The sequence below is a fragment of the Pollicipes pollicipes genome, unplaced genomic scaffold, assembly GCF_011947565.3.
Source record: "Pollicipes pollicipes isolate AB1234 unplaced genomic scaffold, Ppol_2.1 Scaffold_4219;HRSCAF=4965_pilon_pilon_pilon, whole genome shotgun sequence".
NCBI classification, from domain to species: domain Eukaryota; kingdom Metazoa; phylum Arthropoda; class Thecostraca; order Pollicipedomorpha; family Pollicipedidae; genus Pollicipes; species Pollicipes pollicipes.
In genome coordinates, this window is record NW_023596448.1 from 29,592,621 (window position 1) to 29,618,922 (window position 26,302).

Here is a 26,302-nt window from a genome sequence, read left to right on the forward strand (position 1 = left end):
TCTCTGTGGAACCGAGTTAAAAAAATGGCGAAGAATATGCATTCTTTCAGCTGAAGAACAACCCACAGGAAAATTATGAAGGGAATAGCGCTGGCGGCTTATTCCATGGAGACATCTAACGCTCGCTTCAATCCGCTTGTTGACTTCGAAATACAAAGACCGTTGCATGCTCCGGCGGTTGTGGCATCTGTCCCAGTAAAAAGAAAAAGTAAAAAAGCGAAGGTAGTTGAGTCCCGTCGAAATTGAGTAAGCCGTACTTGGTGAACTCATTTTGGAGAGGAGCTTTCACCATGAAGGGCCAGTGTTGACAAAGGGTCAGCCGTGACTCATTTACGAAAACTCTGGCCGCGACCCTGAGCTTTTTCCGACGTGGAACGAGGGAGGAGGCGTTGAGACCTTGTAACGCCACACTCAGGCGTAGTTGCAAGTGCTGTCGAAATCTCAACGACCCATCTTACAACGCACCCGGGGGAAGAACCCTGCTCAGGTCAGGGCTTATTTGAGCTGAGCAGGGAGAGCTCACACTGGATAACTTATGCAGTGGCGTAGCGAGGATTTCGCCCAGGCCAAATGGGGTCTTAGGAGGCTGTTTTAATGTGTCTTTCTTCATTGCGATAGGGCCCTGGCTTCGTGTTTCGAAGAGGTTATGGACGTGGGAACGTAAGTTAATGCCTTAGAGGCCCTTTTTAATGTTTCAGAACCGTGCAGAGTACAGGCATCTCAAACTGTTCGAAAGTAGACGGGTCTCCGTCGTCGAGGGCTTCCTCCACATCCAAGGGCGGAGGGCATGGTCCTAAAATTCTTCCACTGAGTACACCATTAAACCGGTGCGTCACCAGAGGGAAGGGGTTTAAAGATATCCCCAAAACGCGCCTGGCTTAAAATACCCCAAAATCATCTATGGACGACCAAACATAAAGAAAAGTCACTAAGAGCTACTAAACTCCAGCCTTGTAAGAAAAGACAACACTGCGCAGGTGTGGCATATCTGGATGACGAAAAGTCCACGGGAAGCCTTGGATGTTCGAAACGTTAATTCGTAAGGGTTGTGATAGCGTGTAAGCCGTAGTTGGTTGACTCGTGCATCTGTTAGACTGGCAAAGAACTGCGCGATTTTAAAAGCAGACCAGAGGTCTAAAACAAACGGCGAAAGGGTCGTTGTTGCTGCGTTTTTTTTAATGTGTGCTTCCCCGGCGACCTCGTAACATTCAGCATGAAGCGGTTGGCAGCTTGCCTGTGCCTTTGGATCCTGTGTGTGTTTCCAGTTGTTACTGTAGGCATTGAAGAAGAGGAGGGCGTCTTGGTTTTGAACAGTGACAACTTTGATAAGGCTGTGGAAGAAAATAAGCTCTTACTGGTGGAATTTTGTAAGTAGTCCAGCCAATGTGCCATATGTTGTTCGGCACTTGGTTCCCCACTATAGAGGCTATATGTTTTGTTATCAATGCAGGCCCTGTTTGACTAATTTTTTGTTGCTTTGCTGGTTAATGTTGTTATGTATGGCATTTACAACCTGAGCTGGATTGAGCATTGGATGTATGTAGGCAAGCAATGCATTTAGAAGGAAGTACTGCCTTTTGTGCATGATAGTTAACCTTGATGGTGGCATTAATACCAATGCATTTTACACCATATGCACAGAGCCTTGCAACTATGAGATGTTTATAAATCATTCATGATTTACACAAATAATGTTCTGCTGAGGCAGGTACTTGCATGGTCTTACACAGTAACTTAACTCTTCCTACATTTTTGATGCACTGTTGGGTCATGACATGACACTCAGTGTCAGTTCATTTAACAAGAGAATGCATGCAGAAAACTTAGTGCATCATTCATTAAGTGATCAATCAACATCAGAATATCAGTCCTTTATTAGCCACACAAACATTCAGCACACCATGGTGAGGAACATCACCATTCTTTAAAGCATGAACATACATTTTATCAGTTTCAGCCATTGTTAATATCAACCAGAGGAAGTCATACCACAATGTCAACCAGAGGAAGTTGTACCACGAGTAACACCACCACAAGAACCCACACCACCACACCACACACCACACCACTAGGAGATCATCCACTTCATCATTGCCTCCTGAGGACTGTAGCACTACCCCCTCTTGACTTCACAGATGCACCCTGGTGTGGCCACTGTAAGAAGCTGGCGCCGGAGTTTGCGCGCGCGGCCCAGACGCTGGCCGCGGAAGGCGTGGCGGCGCGGCTGGGCAAGGTGGACTCGACACAGGAGCGGCGGCTGGCCGACAGGTTCGGCGTGCGCGGCTACCCGACGCTGCGGCTGTGGCGGGCCGGCCGCGACTCGGAGTACACGGGTGGCCGGAAGGCCGAGGAGATCGCCGCCTGGCTGCGCCACCGCGTCGGCCCGGCCGTGCGCACGCTAGCCACCGTCCAGGAGGCGGCCGCCTTCCTGGAGACGCCGCAGGTGGCCGCCATCGGCTTCTTCAGCGACCCGGCCAGCCCGGCGGCGGCCGCCTTCCTGGAGTGGGCCGTCGATGAGGAGACGATGCCAGCAGCAGTCGCCTCGGCGGAGGCCGTGCGGAGCGAGTACGGCGCCGACGACGGCAGCGTCGTCATGTTCAAGAAGGTGAGCGCGGCGTCGTGATGCACTGGAGACTCGAGTTGGTGTGTGCACCGCGCGGTAACTAAGGTGATCAGACCGCTACAAATCATTTTTGGTCACACAGTCAACATGCTGCATCATCTCTTCCTGATTTTTCACTCGGCTGCACTCTAATCATTGAGCGACTTGAACTGCTGCAGCCCAGAGGGGCGTTCATTTATGCGCTATCAATGATAATGAGCTTGGGATTAGCACTATGTCGATTGCTGGGTCGCGTTATGCTGTCATATGTCCCAGTCACCTACCGTTTCGTGGTGGGTCGTCTGACCTGGGTGATCCCCGATGACCCCGGCGGCCGTCGGTGTGTTCCGTTGGTGCGGCCGTGACGCCCTGACCCCGCCGCAGTACGACGAGCGGCGTCACACGCTGGCCGCGCCTGGTGACGTGGAGGCGCTGCGCTCCTGGGCCGCCCAGTTCGCGCCCCCGCTGCTGCTCGAGTTCGCCTCGGACACGGCCGACGCCGTGTTCGACAGTCAGCTGCCGGGCGCGCTGCTGCTGTTCCTGCACCGCGGCAGCGACCGGTTCGAGGCGCTAAAAGAGGCTGCCCGCTCCGTGGCCGTCGACTACCGCGACCAGGTGAGCCAGACTGCACCACTAAGCAGGATGTACTGACGACGGCCACGTGAGCCAGACTTCACCCCCAGCTGAGCCGGACTGCACCGCCAGGTGAGCCCGACTGCACCGCCAGGTGAGCCGGACCGCACCCCCAGGTGAGCCGGACTGCACCGCCAGTTGAGCCGGACTGCGCCGCCTGGTGAGTCGGACTGCGCCGCCTGGTAAGCCGGACTGCACGGTCAGGCGTTTCAAACGTCCCGGCCAAATGTACCGCTTGCAATGCCGGTACGCCGACCGGTCGGAGTGTTGCGACGACTTTCGTACACGGTTGCGACAAGCTGCGAACTGAGATGTGGGCGGTTGTAAAAAAAAAACATGCGAGGAGTCGTCGTTTCCTGAATCCTGGCCCGTGTCTGTGACTGCTCCCCTCCTTATATCTTCGCGTTGGTGTCAAAATGAAGGATACACTGCAGCGAACATCTCTCCTGATGCCGTGCGTGGTGTCCCGAGCGTTAAAGAGCCAACTCGACCTGGTGCGTGTCATTTCACGGGCGAACTAGCTGCTCGTGAGCGAGCGCGTCCGTTCACGCGTTCACGTTCGTGCGCTCGTTTTCACGCATTTGAACGGCACGGGTCGAGCGATGCCCCGCCCCTGCCGTGAGTGTCGGCCGCCACCCTCGATACCTGGTGCGCCGTCTCCCCGCCCGCCGCGCCCCAGCTCCTGTTCGCCTGGCTGGACGTCGACGACGAGTCGATGGGCCGTGTGATGGAGTTCTTCGGCGTGCGGCCGGAGCAGGCGCCGGCCGTGCGGATCGTGCGCCCCAGCGACATGGGCAAGTTCCGGCCGGCCGGCGGCGAGGTCGACGGCGACGGCATGCGCCAGTTCGTCGCCGCCTTCCTCGCCGGGAAGCTGAAGGTGAGGCGACCACCACCTCCGCTCCTGTGGAGACGTCCACGTGACCCGCATGGGCAGATGGGTGTGTGGGGATGTCGTGTGCTTTGTGGTTTTATCCCGCTTGATATTGCCCTCAATGGTTCACAAAATGGCTTTATGACAAGTTGTCCCGATCCGGAAAAAAATTTACTGCCCGTGCTGCGCTTTGCACTTTTCTTGATTCGACCTGCTACGTTATGCTAATTTGATCAGTGCTATGTTGCTTCAGATCATTTCTGTATTGTGATCTGCCCGAAATTAACTTTGATGGCATTGCACACGCTGTGAAATGCAACCTTGAATTTAACATTGCAGTTTTGGCCGTTGCTTTCCATTCCAGGCCGCGACACCAATGACCCAACACTGATGTGAATTTCGCTTCAGCCGCCTATTTTGCCGCGCAACGGTCTCACCACCTTTTGGTCGGCTTCGGCACCTTACAAACTTTTCATTAAAGCCCACTGTTTAAATAATTTAAAATGTCGGCCATTGACGAAGTTCCTTCCGCTCGCCATCTGTTCCACACCAAAATGTCGCTCAGGAGTCAGCGTGTTTGCACCCGGCATAAAACGCGCAGCTGTAATCATGAGCTCGCAAGGATGGGAGCGCGGACGACACACGAACGTGATAACGAGCGGAGAGGACGCGGGCGGCCGGTGACGCCGCGCCGCGCGCCTGCCGCAGCCGCACCTGCTGAGCGACGAGCGGCCGGACGACTGGGACGCGCAGCCCGTCAAGGTGCTCGTCGGCACCAGCTTCGACCAGGTGGTGCTGGACAGGAGTCGCGACGTGCTGGTGGACTTCTACGCCCCGTGGTGTGGTCATTGCAAGAAGCTGGAGCCCGAGCTGGACAAGGTCAGCAGGCGTCGCCGTGTCCGCCGGCCCGTGCCGTGCTTTCGCCGCACGGGTGTCGCTCGACTCGTCCTCTCCCCCAAAAGCTCACTTCTGTTGCGTGCAGATATGGGATGTGCTTCAGGTTCGCGTATTGTGAGCATATTGTGGTGACTCTACCAACATTTCCCCACAACAAAGTTGGCTGGGGCCCTCAGATGTGGATAGTGCAACAAAAGCCACCCTTTTGGTCTGTTCGGCCCGTCTGTGTACGGCGGGTTGCATGCACTGCACACGTCAGTCGATATAATATAGTACAGGGTCAGGGCACGTCCCCCCCCCCCCCTCCCAGCGAAGGCCGATCATGAGTGCTGCTGGCTTTCCCTGTTACATCCCGTATTGCGCTTACGAGAGCCCACATTTTTAGTAGTGACGTCTAAGTGCAGGGGCGGGGTACCAGAGAAAGGACTTTGGGGCGGGGTCAGGACAAGATCCGCCCTATCAGAGGTTGCAGTCTCATTACGGTCCACTTGAAACACCGCGACGCGCCTGGCTTTTCTAAGCTAGCACAGCGAGATGGACATATGGGGGTCCCCGCCGCGGGATCCTGCCGAAGGATCTGCGGGATCGTCTTACCTGCCGAAGAACAGCGCGGCTAGCATGGCTAGTGCCTCCGATGTCCCCGGAGCCGGAGTACGCAGTGTGCACCGAACGTGACTCGGATGTTCAGACCAAGGCAGCCTTACTTTACAGGAATCAAGGTATGTACAGAACCTATGCCACATGCAAACCAAGATACCTTTACTATGTAGGTTTAGCTTCAGACAGTCGCTTATCGACTGGCTGCCATCGATTGACGCTGGTGGCTCTCCGAGTGGCACAGATGCTATGTGCACATGACCCTTCGTGGTGTTCCTGCTATGTCACTGTCCCCTCAGTGGCACGAGGTCCACAAGGCTGGCAACCTGACGCCCCGCTCTGCCATCAGCTCGGCGAGAAATACAAGGACTCGAAGACGGTGCTGATCGCCAAGATGGACGCCACGACGAACGAGCTGCAACACACGAAGCCGCGCAGCTTCCCCACAATCAAGATGTGGAAGAAGGACACGAACGAGGCACGGGACCACGGCGCTCCGCGCGCTGGACTGCCGCTCCTGGAGAGGCTGACCCTCCAGCTATTCTTGCCTGCCCCAACACGAGTCCCACCCACGGCAGCTTCCTCCTGTGATAGTCTGTGAGAGCTCCGCAACCACTGATTGGTCCGAATCCGGATAGTTAACGGGAGCGGGGCTGACCCTGACCCTGTGCCCCGACACTACGCTGCCGGGTCCGCGGGGACGCCCGGCTGCAGCGGCTGTAGGCCGTGTGACGTGTGTTAAGGACGTGTTACGTTACGTGTGATTACATCAGTATCAGTATGGTCCGCGCCGTCCTGCCTCTGCCGTTCCCCAGCGCAAGCTGCGCACTTGGGCTTGGAGCGGCCGCCGGCCGCCGTACCCCTCAGCCCTTGTTGTTGTTGATGATGATGATGATGATGACGATGATGATGATGATGATGATGATGGTGATGACGATGACGATCTGGGCTTTGGAGCGCGCCGACTGCAATGATCGTGCGTGGGGCCCAGCCCTCTGACGGCCGGCTGCTCGGCAGGTGATCGAGTACAACGGCGAGCGCACCGTGGGCGGCATGTCCAAGTTCATCGAGACGGCCGGCGAGTATGGCCGAGCGCCGCCCGAGGACGAGTACGACTACTACGATGACGAGGTCAGCCCTGCGGAACCGGTTTACCGGTTGTCAGCTGGTTTGCCGCTGGTGGCGGAACGCGGCCGGTGCCGGTAGCGGAACCAGTTTGGTCAACAAGGAACAGGACGAGAATCTGGGAGAGGAGACGGCCTGATCTGATCGGCTGACGGCTGATCCCTTGAGGAAAATTTCCCCAGCTTGCCTGTAGTGTACTGCACACCTTAACGGTCAAGCACTCGTTGCTCTCAACACGGAGCAGCTAGTGGAGTTTGGGGCACCGCTTATATTAATGGCTCATGTTGTATATGGTGGATGTGGCGAATAATTTGGTCTGAGGCATGTTCTGTAATGTTTAACTTCCCTTCTTGTGACGCATGTGAAAAATAGGTGCTTGAGACAACCACAGATTCTGTCCCGCCATGCTGGTCGCAGGTGTTGTTCACAGGGCTGACGTATTCAATGACGATAACGATTTCAGCTTACATCACAGAGCAGCTTGTATTGGTCTTCCTGTCGTACACACATTCTGCATCCTTTGTCTGCTTCGTTGGTTTCCGCAATAGCCGATGTTTCGTGCTTTCGCCCCCAGGAATACGGCGAGGAAGACTACGTCGGCCACGATGAGTTGTAACCATCAAGTTCAAGCAGCGTCCGTTGTGGAACAGCAGCTGGGAACTTAGTGACGTCATTGGATGAGACGGAGATTAAGACGAGAGATGTAAATTAATACTATTTTTGCTACGTTTTCTAGCTAAGTCAGAAGTTCTGGATTTTGCCAGCTTCTGAATGTACAGAGCACATATCCCGCTGCGCGTTTTGTGGCGTTAATATTGCCAATTGACTGAACTTTTCTGCTACGATGCAACCGAAGACAAAGTATCTCGCGCGCTTGTTTTGTTTACAGCGAGTGACTATGCCTCACCGATGTGGTAGCGGAGATTGTTACGCCCCGTTAACATTGGGACTGCGGGTTTACATGCGGGTCTGCTCCCGTGCCCTGTACATCGAAGCGTCGCACAATGTTCCACCGCCTCAGCACAATCTGAGGAGCGGTGCCCGCTGCGTGAGCGCGGCGGCGTGGCAATGCCGGGTCAGCAGCAGGGTCGCAGGGTTTTAGTATGATGTGAGAAGATGGTGCGTCCACTCGCCGATGTGTCGGTACATGTCCAGTGATCGCCTGCCCATGACAGCAAGGTCGGGGTGTTTGAGTACGATGTGAGGGAAGGGTGCGCCCACTCGCCGATCCGTCGGTATATGTCCAGTAATTTCCTGCCCGTGATAGTGTCCAGCAGGAAGGAGTGTGCCAGTGTCGAAGGCCTGGATTACGCGCTGGTGACTTAATACACTTCTTCACTCGGAGTTGCCGCTAATACGCTTGTGTTCATCTGGATACTGAACACCTTAACTTTTCCCCACTGCGCTGTCTGTCTGGTATCACATTTCTCCCCTGACGGCAGGTATACCTTCCCTGGGTTCCAAACATTCGTACCTTTTGCATCAAGTTCCTAATGAGCAGAGCAGAAGCAGCTTGTGACACTGTTCCACGTCCCTTGCTAGTGGAAGGTTCGACTTTCTCAGCCGGGATTGCAGAAGCCTGTTGCGCACTTATCCGAGAACCAAAACATCCAACCGCAACGCGACAGCTAGGACGCTGGTACGGTAGCCCGGACACTCTTCACAGCTAGAGTGCCGGGAGGAAACATGGCACGCAATCACACTTTTCGTTTTTTTTTTTGAGCCGATGCCAGCGCATCTGGGCTTTCCGCAAACCTGAACAGTTCAAAGACTGGCTTACATTTTGACAGTTTAGCCACCGAGAACTGCGACGAACGAAATATGTGTATGAAGTGAATGATTGTAACAAAGGAAAGCGCTGAAGAAAATTATGAAAGATCAGGTCTCTGAAAAATCACGCATGGAATGCGGCCAGCTACCCGGGAAAGGTGAGCACAAAGAAAATCGGTTCACCCGCACAACGTGATGTCGGCGCACGCAAAACGCGTTTAACTCGCAACTTAACATGTTCAGTGCAAGAGCACCATACAATCAAGGTATTTGCAACTGGCTCTGTTGCCATCAAATCCGCGTTTTGTCCTGAACCACCTATCGCGTGTTTTTGCCGCTGTATTCATGCCGGTTACGCTAGCAGAGCGGCGGCCGGACAGGCCGGGGGCGTAGCGCACAGCACCGCAGCAGGCCTGCCACCTGGCGTGCCGTTGCAGGGTGTTGCTGGCCGCCGTCGGTGACGCAGCAGCCCGAGAGACTGGGCGGTCTGGCCGAGCCGCGGCGCGCGCCCGCCGCCGCCTTCCTGCGGCAGCCGGGTGCCGCGCGCGAGCGGCTGCTGCGCGCCGGGTCGGGCCGCTGGCTGCCGTGCTGGCGGGCGACGCTGTTCGCGCTGCTGGTGTGCGCGTGCGTGGCGGCCGGCTGGATGCGCACGGCGCCGGTGTGGCGGCCGCCCGAGCCGCCGCCGCCGGCCGAGCGGCTGCGGCGCACCGCCGCCTGGCTGCACTCGGGCCGGCTGGGCCGGCTTCGAGGCCCGCCATTGGTCGGCTGATGACCAGCACCGCGCCCCCGGCGTCCAGCCACCGACTGGGCGCGGTCCACACGGCCGGACGCCAGCACGGAGCCCCCGAAGCTGACCACGTCACGTCTAGACAGTGAACGGCTAACTGGACAGTGCCGGACAGCTTCTCCCAGCGGCCGGCGGCCGTCATCGTCACGCCTACCATTCGGTCGGGATATCCGTCTCGATAGTTGGTTGGTTACACCACCAGCGTCGTCCTTGGCACTGCATGTTGGCGTGGATGTGCCCGCGCCTGTAAACGAATCCCGAAACGAGTGCGCCCTAAACACTCAAATCCCTCCGCGATTTACTGCTGGCCCCCACTTCCCGGTGCCGCAGGTCCCACAACGACGAGTGCACGTGATAAAAATGGTTTATTTGTAGCCGCCGCCGGGACCGAACGTCGCCCGCTCGCTGCGCCCGCACTCGGCGCGGTGTAACGAGGTAGCCGATGTGCGCTGTCCCTGCTGCCAGCCCCGCGCCGCTTTCGCCGCCACATGGAATACAACTACCCGCCGCGCCGTCGGCTGCTGCTTACAACAGGCGCGCGCCGGCGCCGCCGCCGCCCCCGGGGCTCCGCGACCGCAGAGACACGCGGCTGTGGCGTAGGGTGGACAAAAGTAAACTGAAGCGGCAGGTACAGGGCGGGATACAAAATCGCGGCATCTGGAGGGGTCGCGGCCGCGGCGACGACCTGCCTACCGAGCAGTGGTAACTGGGATACAAAATATGTAAAATCGGAAAGGGGCAGGCTCCTCGCGCCCGGTGTGCGAGCACCGGCTATAGGCCAACGGTAAAGACAAGAGCTGCAAACTATAAGCATTGGCAGCAGAGAGTCGGGTACAAAATATACAGCGCCGTTAGGGCCAACACAGCTGGACAGCGCACCTCAGCGGGGACCAGACCGCCAGGACGGTCCGGCCGGCCCCGAGCACTGCCCCCCGACGCGGCGCGACTCCGGCGTCCACCAGCGCCGCACCTCCAGCCGGCAGCACGCGCCGTCGCGCCTCCCCGTCAGCGTCGCTCACGCCAGCCCGCCCCCCAGCCGCACGCGCTCGAAGACGACGCTCCTTAAACCGTACGCGGCGCAGCGCAAACACGATGTACAAGCTCTACAGACGGTCGCTTCCTTTGAGAACTGCGCAGCTCTACGAGCGAGCGCCCTACCTCGGCCGGCGCCGCCCCCGTCAGCCGCCGACGCCCTACTGGCCCGGGCTGGTCTGCTGCGCCGCACGGGCCGGCGGCAGACCGGCCACCGCGGCGCCAGACGACGCGCACACCACGCAAGAGCGCGGAGGCAAAGCGACGGCGCAACATGGGACAATAAAAAACAGCCGAGTCCTTTTGAGACAGGTCAGCGCCCACCCGAGCCACGGCCGCGGCCCGGAGCCCGGCGGTCCGCCTGTCGACCGAAGACCGGCCGCCGACCGAAGCCCGGCCCTGTTCGAGGTCAGACCGTCGCCACGCACAGCCGCCCGGCAGCCCCCTTCCCTTCCCCGCCCCGCCCCGGCCCACCCTATTGGAAAATGCGTCTAGCTGACGGCGTGGCTACTGTAACCAGCGCTGGCCGGGGGCCACCTGGGCGTGGCGCATCTGCGTCATGATCGCCTGCAACGGAGAGCAGCACGGCTGGGGTCGCGCGGACCGGATACAGAACTTACAGCTGACGGGGAGTGATAGACAGGAGGGTATTGGCTACCACGGCACGCAAGGCAAAGTACTCACAGCTGACGGAGAGTGACACACACAGGCGGGTATTGGCTACCACGGCACGTAAGGCACAGCACTCACAGCTGCCGGAGAGTGACACACACAGGCGGGTATTGGCTACCACGGCACATGAGGCACAGCACTCACAGCTGACAGAGAAAGACACGGACAGGCGGGTATTGGCTACCACGGCACGTACGGCACAGAGCTCAGAGCTGGCGGAGAGTGACAGGCGAGCGGGTATTGGCTAACACGGCACGTAAGGCATAGAGCTCAGAGCTGACGAAGAGTGGCGCGGAAGAGCGTGGTCGCAGCCCTCCTGGAGAGTGGGAAAGACCATTCCACCCGGCCCACTCCTTCAGACAATGAAACATGACGCTGCACTCTGGGAACCCCTTCAAGGAGGAGGACGTCACCCAGGGTCACAGAATCTGTAGCCCTGGTCACCGAAACTGCGTCCATCTGGTTCAACCCTTTCGGGACTGAACGCCACTCCTTGCCCGGAAACATTGCTCACCTGGTCCACCCCTTAATAGAGGGACCGCATGAAGCCAAGTCATGGATCTGTTCCTCAGTGATGCCCACCACCAAGGGTCGCCCTTGTGTTCCCCAGTACAGCGCTCCCCACGGGCCACCCTTGTGTTCCCCAGTACAGCGCTCCCCACAGGCCGCCCCTTGTGATCCCCAGTGCAGCCGCTCCCCACAGGCCGCCCCTCAGAGCACGGCCGAGGGCTCCGCTCACCTGGTCCACCCGTTCCAGGTCGGCCGCCAGCTGCGCCTTCAGCGTGCTGAGCGTGTTAACCGGCAGTGAGTCGAGGTCGGTCGCCGGACGCACCACGTGCAGCTCAGACCTGGCGTCAGGTCAGGCCAGGTCAGATCAGGTCAGACCGCGGTACGCTAGCGCACGTCCGGGCCGACCGGAAACGGCGTGACAGTGCAGACATGTTAACAACTCAAGTGGCATCGGCCTACCGAGACGTAGTAAGTGGGATACAGAATGAGTAAATTCGGAAAGGGCAAGGTCGCGTCTGGCTATTATATATACCTATTATATATATATATATATATATATATATATATATATATATATATTATAATAACCGGCACCGGCTATTCGTCGGAGTGGCATGAACTCATCAATACAAAATAATAACGCCGCAAGGCGATCATGAAGCAGACAATGTGCCACGAACACTGCACCGTCGGAACAGCCGGACGATCGGGTTAGTTTTCCAGCGGGCGCCCCACCAAATGACTCGGCCGTCAGAGTCGGTAAGTTCGCGGCGTCGCCCTCCCCGAGCAAGCGCCGCGGCGGCGGCGGCGGCGGCGGCGCACCTGATGGCGTCGATGTCGCGCTGCAGGGCGGCCAGCCGTCGCTGCGTTTCGTCGCGGCCCTGCTCGGCCCGCTTGGCGCGTAGCTTGTTCTCCTCGGCCTCGCGCTGCCAGGCCTCGCAGGCGGTGCGCGCCTGCAGCAGGCTCTCTTCCCACTGCACCAGCTTCAGCCGGTTCTGCGCCAGCTCCTCGCGCAGCCGCTGCACCTGCAGCGCAAATGTGCAGCCGCTCAGTCCGCCGCTGGCCCGGCCGGCGACCGTCGCCGCTCCCGCCAGCGGGCCGGCCGGCACACAGACTCCGGCCGGCCAACGCCGCAACGGTCTACGCCACCAAACAAAACAGGCGACAGGACAACGGCGAATCCCACGCTTCTCCGACTCGCATGCATCATATGACGCCACTTTACTATCACCCAAACCATACAAAACCCGACGTCATTTCTCCCGTTCCACAGCTGACAACCTAGCGCGATGAGTACTGCCAGTCCGTACAGCGCCGCCGTCTCCGGTACGTCGTCGGCGCCTGGCACGCCGAGCGCGGACTGCCGCCGCGCCCGCACCCACCTCGATGGCGCCGAAGCCGCCGCCTACCAGCGGACTCTGCGACATGATCGGTCCGCCGATGGCGCCCAGGCCGGGCTTGGTCGGACTGCCGCCGTACTCGAACAGGCTGCTGGACCCGTAGATGGAGTTGCTGCGGCCGAGCAGGCCCTGCCGGCGCCGCGCGGACGTCAGCGACAGGCGCGCGCACACCGGGCGCGGGCGCGACGCTCCACAGCCACGGCACATAACCCACACACTGTCTGATCACAAGCCACATGCCTGACGGAACTGGAGGAGGCTGGGAAAGGCGGAGGAGGACGGAGGGGGCACACAGACACACGCGACAACAGACCAGCCGTGATGACAACCCACGCCGCGAGCGCAACGCTCCTCCGCGCGTTCCGCTGCGCCCGCGTCGAGACCCGGCCGCCGGCGCGGGCGCCCGCCGCCGCGCCGGGTTGCGCCGGGCCGCACCTGGTCGACGCTGCCGCCGGCGCGCTGGCCGAGCAGCGCCAGCCCGGAGAGCAGCGGCGAGCCGGCCGACGGCGAGAGGCCGGCCAGCCGCTCGCCCAGGCCCGAGCCGGGGATGTTGACCGGCGCCGAGGAGAGCGCGGCGCCCAGCGCCAGCTGCGACTCGCGCTCCTCGCGCTCCAGCTCGCGGTCGATCTGCGCCATCACGCCGTCGTCGGCCTCGCCGGCCGGGTCCAGCGACATCTGACCTGCGGCGGCGCCCGGCGCCCGTCAGCGGCCGCCGGCGTCGGGCCGACCGACACACGGCACAATCGACACGACCTCGGGCCGCCGAACATCATGATGCAGCCATGCATGTGCGGACTTAGCCATTTCTGCAGAAGTAATCGCTCACGGAAAGAAAATGCTGGAAAGCAGCATGCGTATCCCACATCTACTTGCAACGATTTAACATGGCGAGGACGCCCAGCGCTAGATGCGTACCACCCGGGGTCGTCACTTCCGCAGACGGAGGAGGCGGCAGCGGGTCGCAGCTGGCCACCGCTTGATGGCGACAGGCGCCGTGCACGCGCCACATGCCAACGAGCTGAGCAGCTCCAGACGGCCGGTACCGCGGGTCAGGCCCACCAGAACACCCCCGGAGCTCGGGGTGAGGCTACACAGCGCACGGCCGCGCCGGACTCGGCCGGCGTAGGCTCACCCATCATGCCGTCGATGCTGTCCGGGGCGGCGTAGAGGCGCGGCCCGGCGGCGGCCGGCCCGCTCGACGACAGCGACACGCCCAGCGAGGCGAACAGGCTGTTCTTGCGGCGCAGCTTCTCCATGGGGTCCATGTGCGGGTCGGTGTCGATCTCGTGCAGCCGCCGGCGCAGCTGCGCCTGCGCACGCCGGCTCAGCGTCACGGCCGGCCCGGCGGCCACCACCGCGCATCGCGGCGCCGGCGCGGCGCTCCATGTCACAGCCACAGCCCGGCCGGCAGCCACTGCTTACACTCTGGCCCTGCTCGTTACGAGAAGCGTACCCCCGCGATACGACACTGAAAGCGCTCGGGTGTTCAACACTGGACACCGGCCCCACACCAGCCGGCACCGGCGGCGAGCACGCGCGCCCACACACCCGGCCGGCCGGCCGGCGCCACTCACGTCTTTGTCGCAGCGCTCGCTGCCAGGCGCCTTGGCGTAGCTGGCGGCGGCGGCGGCGGCTGCGGCCGGCGGGTGGCCGGCCAGGGCGGCGGCCGGCGACGCGTGAAACGGCAGCGGCTCGGCGGCCGACGATGATGGGCCGCTGAACGTGCGCGACTTGCCGTGCGCCGGCAGCGGACTGTTGTTGAGGTCCGACTGCCGGCCGAGGCGGAGGGAGGTCAGACAGCTGGCTGCGGTCAGAGGCGCGATCAGACGGCCCCGCCCGCCGAGGCGGAGGGGGGTCAGACTGCTGGCTGCGGTCAGAGGCGCGATCAGACGGCCCCGCCCGCCGAGGCGGAGGGGGGTCAGACTGCTGGCTGCGGTCAGAGGCGCGATCAGACGGCCCCGCCCGCCGAGGCGGAGGGGGGTCAGACTGCTGGCTGCGGTCAGAGGCGCGATCAGACGGCCCCGCCCGCCGAGGCGGAGGGAGGTCAGACTGCTGGCTGCGGTCAGAGGCGCGATCAGACGGCCCCGCCCGCCGAGGCGGAGGGAGGTCAGACTGCTGGCTGCGGTCAGAGGCGCCATCAGACGGCCCCGCCCGCCGAGGCGGAGGGGGGTCAGACGCTGGCTGCGGTCAGAGGCGCGATCAGACGGTCCCGCCCGCCGAGGCGGAGGGAGGTCAGACTGCTGGCTGCGGTCAGAGGCGCCATCAGACGGCCCCGCCCGCCGAGGCGGAGGGAGGTCAGACTGCTGGCTGCGGTCAGAGGCGCCATCAGACGGCCCCGCCCGCCGAGGCGGAGGGGGGTCAGACGCTGGCTGCGGTCAGAGGCGCGATCAGACGGCCCCGCCCGACGGGGTCGCCTCGGATGGCCCTGTCGGGCGTACGCCACGCGCGGGAGCTGCGACCTAGGCGGCGGACGGGTTACGTCCGAAGGCCACGCTGCCCGGACCTGGCAAAATGCACAGCTAGAGAGCCGCACCCGGCGCCGCCTGGGGCATCCCACCGGCTGTGAGCGGATGGGGAAATCCTCATGACTCGACTGTTTACCCCAGACCTACACACTCGCCGGGTTAAGCTCGAGCCACTGCCCCGACTGCGCCTGTCCTTCCAGCAGTTGCGTTGCCTCGCCCGTGACCACGACGGCATGCGGCGGCGCGCCCCACTGACCAGCGAGAGCCGGCCGTTGCGCTGCGGCTTGTGACCCGGCCCGTCGCCGTGGTCCGAGATCTTGCGCACCGAGCCGCCCTCGTCCTGCGGCAGCGCCGACGACACGATATCCGCCAGGCAGGTGAGGCCCGGCGCGCCCACCTCCCTGCTCGTCACCATCTCGTCTGCCGGGAGGTCAGGTCAGATCAGCACCTCCCCTGCCAGCAGGTCAGGCCAGATCAGCACCGCCCGTCTGCCGAGAGGTCAGATCGGGTCAGCACCTCCCATCTGCCGACAGCTCAGGCTAGATCAGCACATCCCCTGCCACCAGGTCAGGCCAGATCAGCACCGCCCATCTGCCGAGAGGTCACGTCAGATCAGCACCTCCCGTGTGCCGACAGAACAGGTCAGATGTTATACCTTCAGCTCTAGCCGGCCGTCTATAGTCAGGCCAGGTCTCGCGGCTGGCCGGACGGCCGCCGGCCGTCCGGCCAGCGGCGCAGAGTCGCTTAAGATCGACCACAGAGAAGCAACCACGGCACACAGTCGGCCCACCCGACCCCTCCACACGGCTGCCGCCATTCAGTCCCAGTATGACACCGCCACCAGCTCGGGCCGTGGCCACCGACGGCGATCGTCCGCGCGCGCGCCCCGCAGCGCCACCCACCAGCCGGCGGCGCCACTCACTCTCGACGTGCGCGAAGGCGCAGAAGGCGGCGCGCGGGCAGTAGCCGTTCTGCTGCACGTCGTTGCAGCGCGTTGACTTGTAGATCTCCGGGTGGAACTGTTGCTCGGTGCGCGTGTGGCAGTACTGGCAGCCGTCGCCGTGCTCGCAGCTGTTCGGGTCGCCCCACTCGTCGCCCTGCTTCACGTTCGGGCACGGCGTGGACCTGTCCGGACCGGGGGACCTGTCAGCGCGGCACGGGGGGGGGGGGGGAGGCGGCAACGGTCACCGGGCCGGCAGGGACGCCGGCCGGTCCACGGTAGCACCGAAGGCGCGTCTCCCCGCGCCGACAGACGCGGTGAGTGACGCCCAGACGGTGTCCCACACCAGCCCCTCGCTTCTCGCTCCCGTGGCCGGCGGCGGCTTTGCGCTCTCCGCCGCTGGCGACCGTCGACCACCCGCCTCCGAGGCGCGTCACCGCCACGGTGACCGTCCCCCGGGCTGGGCGCCGCCCGGCCGGCCCTTCAACCCGCGCCGGCGCTCACTAGCGTCCCGGACGGCGAGCCCCTCCGGCCCCCCACTCACCGGTATTTGTACTTTTTCGGCGAGCGCCGCTTGTCGCGCGGGTTGTGGAACTGCGGGCAGGCGTAGCCCTGGCGGCAGAGACGCGGCGGCTTCTTGCACGGCTCCGTCTTGTAGTTGGCCAGCACGTAGTTGGTGTCTGAAGCCGGCCCTCCGTCAGTGACGTTGGAACATAACACGTGACGGGCGTTGTCACGAGGCCGCGCGGAGAGCCGCGCGTGCCGGCGGTGGGCCGGGGGACAGGCTCAAAGACCTCACACGAAGACCGGCGGACAACACCCACCGACCACACGAGCGCTCGAATCGTGGCGAGGATCCCGGATGATGGCGAAAGCAGGCGGAGTGGAGGGACTAACGCAGCTCAAACGTGTATACATTTACGCGTTCACGGGCATCTGAGCCAAAATTCCCGACGAAAGAGACGCCCAAACACAGACAGCAGCGACGGCCGCCGCTTTACTGGGCCTGTTCAGCGCAATGCACGGCAGCGGCGGCGGCGCCAAGGGGACGACCCAGGCGCCGGCGCCGGCCGCCTCGACCGCCAGCGCCACCCTCGGCGCGGGGGTCACTGACCCTGCCACTTGGGATCCTCGCTCATCATGTTGCGCTCCTTGTCCAGGCTGTTGGGACCGCTGCCGTTCACGTCCGTCTCCGGGTGGTCGATCATCTCCTGCTCCTTCTTGTCGTACACGGGCGGCCTGGCGGCGCCGGGACACGGCGTCGAACGCGGCTCACGCGGCTGGGGTGGGGGTGGGTGGGGGGGGGGGGGGGGCGCGACATCGCGCGGCCACGCAGACGGCGGGGCCCGCGCCTCGCTCAGCCCGGCATGCCGTGACACCGGTCACACCGTATTTCCCCTTCGCCCTCCCTCCCCCACCATCACCAACGGACGCCAAGGTGAGGTCAGTACTAAGACTAAACGACATCTCTCGCAGAGAGAGCATGCTGTGACAAGCCAATGCCTGGGATAATATTTAGCTATCCTGTCTTCCCATTACCAGTCCGATTTTCGGTAACACGAGGCGAGTAACTTTCCCAGGAATAGCACAATGACCTCGGCTCTGCATCGCGCGCCCCAGTCTTACCTCAGATCGTTCTGACCATGAGCGAACGCGCAGTGCACGCCGTTCTTGACGCAGAGCCCTCTCGAGTCCGTGTCGTGCACACACATGCCCGTCTTGTAATAGCGCAGGTGGTAGCGCCGCTCCGTGTCGCCCGCCGTGCGATGCAAGTTGGAACACCTGGCGATAGATGCCACCACTTTCAGTTGCAAGCCTGACTCGGCGCGGCGTGTCGCCGGATCATGTGACGCGAGTCTGGCCATGAGCACCGGCTGTGAAGGGGATCGCGGCCCGCGCCGTCGCCACCCGCCCGCCAGCAGCGCCGGCGCGTGATCTCCTCGCGCGGGGTCGTGCACCTCAAATCAGTCGCGGCATCGCCAACAGGACGGACGGCATCGGGCTGCACAGCACCTGCGTCGGTGCGCGAGAAAGGGGGAAAGGGAGAGGGCACAACGTGCATTGTGATGATGAGAGTATGCCGGAGAGACGCGACGCGGAAGACCGTTCCACAAACATCTGGAAACATACAAAACACGGCCCATAACGTACGGCGTCGTGCTAGAATAGCTAACACCGAGGATGCAAACATTGCTGACCCACTGAACGGATATATCCCATTTCCGGTTCTCGGCGCACATCGACCATGATGTAGAAAGGCCGGCCACGGCAGGTGATTACAATATTCTACGGGGTAGTCCTACGCGAGGGAAGGGTCCCATTCTGCCTTCTTTGACATCCAAACACAGACGGTTAAACCAGCGGCTCATGTAAAAACGCCGTACACCAAACGATCAAAGCTTTTATAAGACGTAAGTATGCTGCATTGATACAGGGAATACTACTGCATCCAAAAAATCAATTTGATTTCCTTGATCATTAATCATCGACAGGTGTGAGGCATTAGACACTGATGCCCGCGCACACACTAGCCCATGACCAGCTAAATTATTTCGGGAGTTTCAACCACAAACGCCAAAACTACGCAAAATCATAGACAGACCGTGTGGGATATTTCACCGAGGGAAATCACCAGCGGTGAGTTCGTACCCAATTAAGACAAGCACTATGACAGCTGGGGGCGGCAGCAGCCAGCGGCGGACAGCAGCAGCTCCCAGCGCCAGGGCGGTGCGGACGACCAGTCTCGCTTCAGCGCACGCGCCGCTTCCGCCACCCTCCCCCTCCCCACCGCCCTGACGGCTGCCGATCAACAGCCGGCGGCGTTCGTCTGCCCTCCACGCACGCTGTCCCCTCCTGGGCCCAGGCCGGCGGCGGCATCCCTCCCCCTGCCGGACCGTGGCCGGCGGCGACACCTCACCCCTCCGCGGACCCCTCCCAGCCCGTGTCCGGCGGCGTCAGCTCACCCTTCTGCCCCCCCCCCCCCCTCTCCCCCCCTCGGTGGCCGGCGCGCGGCAGGCCGGCCATCACGTGCCCCGGGTCGGCGACGGAGGCCGGCCGGGCCGGCGGCGGCTGGTCAAGACCGCGAGACACGGCCGCTCGGCGGCTGGTCAGGACCGCTAGACACGGCCGCTCGGAGGCGCCCAGCAGTCGCCGCCGGTACCGAGCATTGCCGCCACACACACAGAGCCCGTCTGGGGCCGCCCGCATGCAACCGGCCAACAAACAGGTAAGCATCTGGCGTCAACAAACAATCCCAACACGGCGGTGCAACGACGGTGGCGATCGCGGGCAACGGGTGGAGGAGGGGGCGGGGGTTCCCCGAGCTTCCCCTGCTGACATCAGTAGTCGCCATTTCCAGCGACACAGCTGGCATTTCCAGCGCGAGGCCGCCCTGCCCACGGACCGAAGAGCGGCATTCCGGAGAGTGCAGCGCTCATAATGGACAGCGCTGCGAGCGGGGGCGTCGGGAGTTCCGTGGCCCGGCGCGGCCGCCGCCGCCGCCGCCGCCGGAGACTCGACTCGGTCGCAGGTCCGGCGCCGCCGCCCGGCCGGACGCTGTCACAGCCAGGGGGGCCGTGTACACACATACAAGCTGCTTTAGACCAGCTCGGCAAAAAAACCGCCAGCAGGAAAACACGTCTTGTCGAACGAGGTTGTAGCGGCTTTCATAATTTCAAGACTCATGGAATATGGCAGCAGCTGGCCCGCCTCTGATGTGGTTTGAGCGGGAGCGACTTTGCTCGTGGCTCATCTGACCCGCCGCCTCATCAGTCAGGCAGTGATTCAGCTTCAGACGTGGCTGCGGCTGTAACCCCACACTCAACAAGCATGACACACAAAGTGAGCCCATTCGGGCTCCAAGCCTTCGTGGTCAACTTCCTCATCCACGAAAACAGCTGACGCGGGTTTCGCTACACTCCCGTGCGCCGTCGCCCGTTACGAGCACGGCCCTGGCAGCCAGCTGGACGGCGCCCTCTCCAGCACCGGCGGAGTGCCCCACGGCCGGCGGGGAAGGCCCGGCCCGCACGGCCACCGGCGACAGCGTGCTCCGGCATCCCCGCATGTCGCCGGACTCTGCGATCGAGCCGCCTCGACGGGCAGCGAAAACACCTGGGGCGGCAGCTGTGCGACCGAGTCGTGATGCACATCGAGACGGCAACGCCTCGGGGATCGACTACAGCACTTGACGCGTTCTAGTCGAGAGCCGGCGTCATGTTTTCAACACTTTTGCCTCCCGTTTTGTTAAAAACGTTGCACTTCTTAACTTTAGGTATGGGCGCAGAATGACCTCCGTCGTCGGCGCGCACCGAAACTCAAATCATCATTCTTGTTGAAAATAACACGGAGACCATCAAGAAGCTATCAGGGTTTCATAAATAATCCGTGATGGGCCATCTGCCAGGAACACAGCGCCGCACCTGTGATGACGTCACGCCATCACGACATCAAGCCATCGGACGAGACAATGCGCACGTGTTTTTTTCAATCGCCTGTCTGGTCGCTTGATCCGGTCGCATTCCGGGGCCTGAGTATGACCATTACGGCGCATCGAATGGATCGCAGTTATGCCCGTAAACCCAGTGTGTTGAATCTACACGGGACAGCGCTGTCCCGGTGGCAGCTTCAGGTGGCACCTCGGGCGATATTTCGGTGCCAGCTCTTACGTCGCGGCTAAGCAGCTGGCCTGCTATGCATGCAAGTGCTTGCAATGGCTTGCTCTGTTCATTCCTTCAAACTGCACTTACCACTCCACGAGCGGCACACGAAACATTTTGTGACGCGATATCGATAACGAAATTCCGTTCTTTTCTTGGGTGCCGGTATGCGTGTCTACATATGCTGCCAAAAACGTTGCAAACGTCGGTACTCAGCACAGTATCACGTCATCATCGGCGAAAAATCCATCCAAGGACTCTCCCAAACCCTTGAAAGGAGACGAACACATATTTGGCCCCTACAATCTTAGAGGAGACAATGGCTCGTTTATTTTGCGGGATATCTTTGTACCTGGCGAACCACCTTAAGGACGTAACAAGGACCATTTCCTCAAGTGCATTTGCATCGTAAATTCAATTTTCCCTTCGTGAGCAAGCGTGACTGTGCGCGGCTGCCCACACTAGCCACAACCTCAGACACGGCGGGATGAAGCACACTGACGCGTTCTGCACACCACTGCACCGAACTCACACAAGTCCTCTTAGATCGACGCCAGCGCAGTCGACGGCACAAACTCCCCCCATGGGCGCCAGGTGTGCGCTCCCACCGCCCATCCCAACTCCGCCACAGAGTCGGCGGCAGCGGCGCGCGCAATACGGAATGCGCGTTGGCGCGGCGCGCGCAAAACGGCCGGCCACTCGGGGCGCCGCTGGTGTATGCGTATCTCAGGCGGTGCGATGGCACAGCAGGGCGGAGCGGACCCAGCTGGTGCGAGCGCCGATGCAAAGCAACGTCCAGTCGCCTGACGGGGGACCTCCCAGCGGCGTGACTACCCGCGTGGTGGCGGGCCAATCAGTTCAGAACGGGCCACTGACGCCCCGACCCGATCTCGTCTAGCTCCAAACAGTGCTCTTAATCTGCCACAGGAGTCCCATGCTTTCCACGGACCCCAGCGTCCGAGAGAAGGCATCCAGAGTTTTCCAGCTGCTCCGGAGTGAAACGTGGCGCGGCCTTGCCCGGATGCCTGTTCATGAAATAGCCTCGCCGCTAAGCTTTTACCTATTCGATTTAAAATCGCGCACTTAAACTGCCAAATGCCAGGACAAGTCTAGAGGAGACAGAATTTGTACATCCATTTCCTATGACACCTTTTTGGCCACATACTTTTCAACACTTTTACATGTAAGGACTGGTTAAAGACCACCATGACCATCGTCGTTGCAGCGGGGTTCTTCCTCTTTGTCAGGAATTCTGCTGCTGTGCTGACCCTGCACGGTAATGATGTCCTAAAATTTCCGGATGTCGCTCCGATAGACTCGAGCATGCGACAAGCTCTGTCACGCTGAGAAGTAAGAAAGCAGTAAGCATGATGTACTAGTAGTGTAGCGGTTACCGCGTCTGCGTTAACCTCTGCGCGTCTGGGAAACCAGAGGTACGGGGTTTGATTCCCCGCGGTGCCCACCCTTCCCGCCAGGATGAGAGGCAGGCGACGCCACACAGCCTCAGCGGCTGAATACGTCGTTAAGTCCCAACGACGCACACACACACACAGAGCGGTAGGCATGGCTGTGTCAAGTGTGCCGCGACTCTCCGCCCCAGTGAGACGTCACCGCCCAGCCGAGGTCGTCCAGCCGGTGACGGCATGTTCAACAAAATCCACCAATCGTCAGCGTGCATTATCAGACCAGCAGGGGGGCTTATGCTGGCACGGAACAAACACGTCACCCGGTGCAAGTCCTAGTCCAAATAACGCCACAGCAGTGTACGGAAAGATAGTCAAGTTCAGTTGTTCATGGCTGGAAGTGAAAAGAAGTGGGGTTGGGACCTGTAGCGCTTGTGACCACTCCTATGTGGAAAGGTGTCCAGACTTTGCTAAGTGCCCATGAGCCTCAGAATGTCCTCTTAAGGGAGCTGAGGAGTTATTTGGCCGCGATTTTAGTCAGAACAACAAACACATAAGATGGATGGAGTGTGCTCTTAGAGCAACATTTCAAAATGCGCCCAAAAGGGTGTGCAGTAGGTAAACATAAAGTCATGCTACCACAATTCTGGCTCTCCGGTGACCTTCGCCAGCACATCTCGTTCACTGCTCATCCCGGTTACCCTGATCCCGAACCCTGACATCCGGCCTGCCCGGCCGAGCGCCCGAGCCCAAGGGTTGCAGGGTTGCCCGCCGCTAGGTTTGGCGCTGATTGCCGATCCACAGCGGGGAAGGTTAACACGCAGTAAACCCCGAGCCCCGCAAACAGGAAACTGGGAGCGATAGTACGAAAAATGGTGACATCCTTCCCACCCAAGAAGCTGAATATGGAAACAGCCATAGAAGTCGCGCGAATCTCAAACACGTCCTAGCAACTGCTGGCGACACTTGGAATCAGCCATGGGGCTGGGAGCAATGCTATGGCATATCAAATATAAATATATTGTGCAGTGCATGCCACAAGCTCAATAGGACCAAACCAATATAAAAGTGGTGTCTCCAGGTTTCAGATCAGATTTTGTCACACCCTTTGCATATGATGCCCAGTCTCTCATGTTTGAGGACACTGCCAGCATGGTTGCTTAAACAGTTGCTTTTGAGATCCTACAGGTCTCCAAATCTAACCCTGAAGTCATTAACTGGTTTAACTGAGCTAAGTAAAGGGCTGCAAGTCTGGAGACATGACACCATCACATGACAGGATATTTTTGCTTCAAATCCAGGACTTTCCACAACCATCACCATGCTAAGAGGTCCTGAGCTACACAAAGACTGATACTCTTAGCAGGAGTTTTGGAGCATGACCTGTGCTCAAACCATCTTTGCACAAAGCTGCACTTATCACCCTTTACAGCACAATGCTCTTAAATGTCATTATGTTTGCTTTCACTCAAGCTTTAAGGGCAGTTGTGTCCAACTAAACATTAGTACCCATCATTATTTAACATTTTGACCTTTTTAAATGGAGAACATAGCAGCATCCATAGTATACCAGAGGTGCTACAAATATAAATTAAGCAAAGGTCCCACAGCATTGACATTACTTGGTCTAATCAATAAGAGAAGGCTGGCTGGCACCAGGCCAGTGAGGGTTGTCTGGTCCATGATGGCCATGTCATAGTTGCAACACTGTCTCTCACCTAACTGTCTACATCTCTATTTCACAAAAATGTCATAGGCAAAATAATGTGAGTTAACTGAGCCATCAGTCTAGCATGGTGGGTTCCTGGCACATGCAGCAGCCTCTGCTTAGCAAATATTACAAACCCATGAAACCCATCCAAACTATTTCAAATTGGTGACAAATGCCATGATTGGCTAATCCCCTGCACCACTGAGCAGCCTGGACCAATAAAATGCTATGACCTGTTTTTATCAGCAAGCTCTATTGTTCACTAACCAGAATTATGAGGACTTAATATTAAGTCAGATTCCATCTTGTGACATAACCAATGTTACAGATGCAACTTAATGTTCCTGCAGATAATATGTGAATAGGAAATATCAGGGGAGTAAAAATGGCCATACCCATGATAAAAGACATAGCAATACATACCTGAAACATGAATGCTACATAAAGCTTAATGGCCATGAGAGGGAGGACATAGCCTCGGGAAGATTCCATACACACAGCCTGTTTACTTGAAAATAATCCCACCCCGTTAAAACTATGATGCTGGAAGAATCTTATGAGGCATGATGACATCACAAATAGCTTGCACAGCAATAGAGCACGCATAAGCAAATCAATATTTTGAGGCATATAATACTGAGCAGCAGCAACTGGACATATTCAGCAAAAGCTTGACTTCCTGACAGTATGCAGATAAACATGCCATTTTCAATGAGCCAGCAACCATTCAGGAAATTGTATGGGCTTCATAAAGAGCATGATTTATGTACCAAAGTATTTCAAGAGCATATCATCCTTGAAAAAACAGGGAACCATCTTAGGCTATCAACAAATCTATTTAAACATATAAAAGACTTTGAAAATTCCAAAACAGCACCTCAGAAATTACACAAGGAATGTTAAAAGTGACAGGCCAGGGTTGAACAACCAACCTCCAAAAAAGCACACTTCATCTATATTGAGCACCCTGCTATCGCTCACTACAATTAAAGGCCTGTCTGAATATCCAAGAATAACCATTCCCTTAGAGCACACAACTAATCATATCTTAAAACAAATTATAGAAATGTGACAACTGATGGAAGATAAGCCATGTGCCTATGAATTATGCTATTTACAACCCTTGTTATACCATAAGGAAGCATTGACTTCAAAAATGGTCTAATACCCAACATTCCAGAAATGTCCCTGGTCCTATTTTAGCAGGAAGCTTGCATCAATCATTTGACAACAGAGTACCCCCAGTAACAATGGTCTTTCTCCACACCTACATACACGCCTGAAACAGAAATTACCCAAGCTAGTCTCCCTCCTTGGTTGCAATGTTTACTTACTCTTCCCCATCTGGACATTCTCCAGTGGACTCGTCATACTTAGTGCAGTACACATCAGGACTGTAGTTGAAGGCTCCATCACGACGGAGGATGGGACGCCTTCGACGCTGGTTTTTGAAGTGCCAATGAAAGCACGTGTATGGCCGGTGCTGATTGCACTTGTGTTGCTGGAAGAGCGGACATTGTTCCACGCGAAAATCCTTCAAGTATCTGAAACGGGGGACAGATGAGTGGAAATTAGCGATTCTGACCATAAAACACACACTCATATATCATGGCAAATTCGATTGAACTAAAATAAATGCATACTTACGACGAATGTAACGTTTTTTCCGAAAAATGCGCCGTTTTCCCCTCCGCACGCATCTTCACAACAACGGCGACTACTGCGCAGCGCGTCTGCGCAGAGTCTAGTCGATGGACTGCGCGCTGATTGGTCAATAGGAAGGAGAGGGTTGTGACGTCTGCACTACGAGAAGGTCAAATTTACGCACGCTGGGGCGCCGTTGGGGTAGCGTACGCCGCGTCGTTGGTTGATGCTATACACGGGTTTTTGTCCACAGATTGATGGATGGACGGCATGGTGGGAAAATAGACCAGTCATAATCTCGGGGCAAATGCGGACGGGCGTAAGCTGGATCAGTGTTTAAATTCAGTCCTGCAGATCTAGCCTCGTCGGTGAGTAGAGGGCTACCATCAGCGTTGCTGTATTGATCCACAACGGGCGCTGCGGCCCGGAGCGGAGCCGCAGAAAATGAATGAAAGTCCGTTCTTTGTTCTCAAGGCAAAACATTCGCATGAATAGCGCTTGAGCGTGTGAACCACACCACCGTAGAACGGCGCGCGTAGCGTCCGGGCACAAAGTCGGACAAAAAAACGACAACAAAAAAACAACAAA

At 59.1% G+C, this 26,302-nt stretch overlaps 2 protein-coding genes across 2 annotated transcripts; one reads left to right on the forward strand and one right to left on the reverse strand.

The window, feature by feature from the left end:
- The first annotated feature begins 1,045 nt into the window (after nucleotides 1-1,045).
- Nucleotides 1,046-8,069, forward strand: LOC119096095 (protein disulfide-isomerase 2). The gene is made up of 8 exons (XM_037218951.1): nucleotides 1,046-1,367; nucleotides 2,136-2,605; nucleotides 2,987-3,217; nucleotides 3,915-4,112; nucleotides 4,815-4,985; nucleotides 5,950-6,078; nucleotides 6,618-6,731; nucleotides 7,300-8,069. Exons 1-8 carry the CDS (start codon nucleotides 1,214-1,216, stop codon nucleotides 7,339-7,341), a joined length of 1,509 nt encoding a protein of 502 aa, XP_037074846.1. The 5' UTR covers nucleotides 1,046-1,213; the 3' UTR covers nucleotides 7,342-8,069.
- Nucleotides 8,070-9,630: 1,561 nt separating this feature from the next.
- Nucleotides 9,631-25,792, reverse strand: LOC119095882 (RING finger protein unkempt homolog). Its single transcript, XM_037218742.1, has 14 exons — nucleotides 25,718-25,792; nucleotides 25,405-25,614; nucleotides 17,928-18,083; nucleotides 17,416-17,540; nucleotides 16,846-16,981; nucleotides 16,284-16,486; nucleotides 15,618-15,781; nucleotides 14,471-14,665; nucleotides 14,029-14,206; nucleotides 13,332-13,576; nucleotides 12,879-13,025; nucleotides 12,319-12,521; nucleotides 11,726-11,834; nucleotides 9,631-10,881 (listed from the first exon to the last, which is right to left on the reverse strand). The coding sequence occupies exons 1-14, from the start codon at nucleotides 25,768-25,770 to the stop codon at nucleotides 10,822-10,824; spliced, it is 2,184 nt and encodes a 727-aa protein (XP_037074637.1). The 5' UTR covers nucleotides 25,771-25,792; the 3' UTR covers nucleotides 9,631-10,821.
- Between the last annotated feature and the right edge of the window lie 510 nt (nucleotides 25,793-26,302).

Coding starts and splice junctions, on each gene's coding strand:
- LOC119095882 (XM_037218742.1), bottom strand. CDS start 25,770: ATGCGTGCGGAGGGGAAAACGGCGCATTTTTCGGAAAAAACGTTACAT. Junction 17,541..17,927: donor CATGGTCAGAACGATCTGAG/GTAAGACTGGGG, acceptor CGGCGCCGCCAG/GCCGCCCGTGTACGACAAGA. Junction 11,835..12,318: donor CGCGACATCGACGCCATCAG/GTGCGCCGCCGC, acceptor ACCTGACGCCAG/GTCTGAGCTGCACGTGGTGC.
- LOC119096095 (XM_037218951.1), top strand. CDS start 1,214: ATGAAGCGGTTGGCAGCTTGCCTGTGCCTTTGGATCCTGTGTGTGTTT. Junction 3,218..3,914: donor CCGTCGACTACCGCGACCAG/GTGAGCCAGACT, acceptor GCCGCGCCCCAG/CTCCTGTTCGCCTGGCTGGA. Junction 6,079..6,617: donor GGAAGAAGGACACGAACGAG/GCACGGGACCAC, acceptor GCTGCTCGGCAG/GTGATCGAGTACAACGGCGA.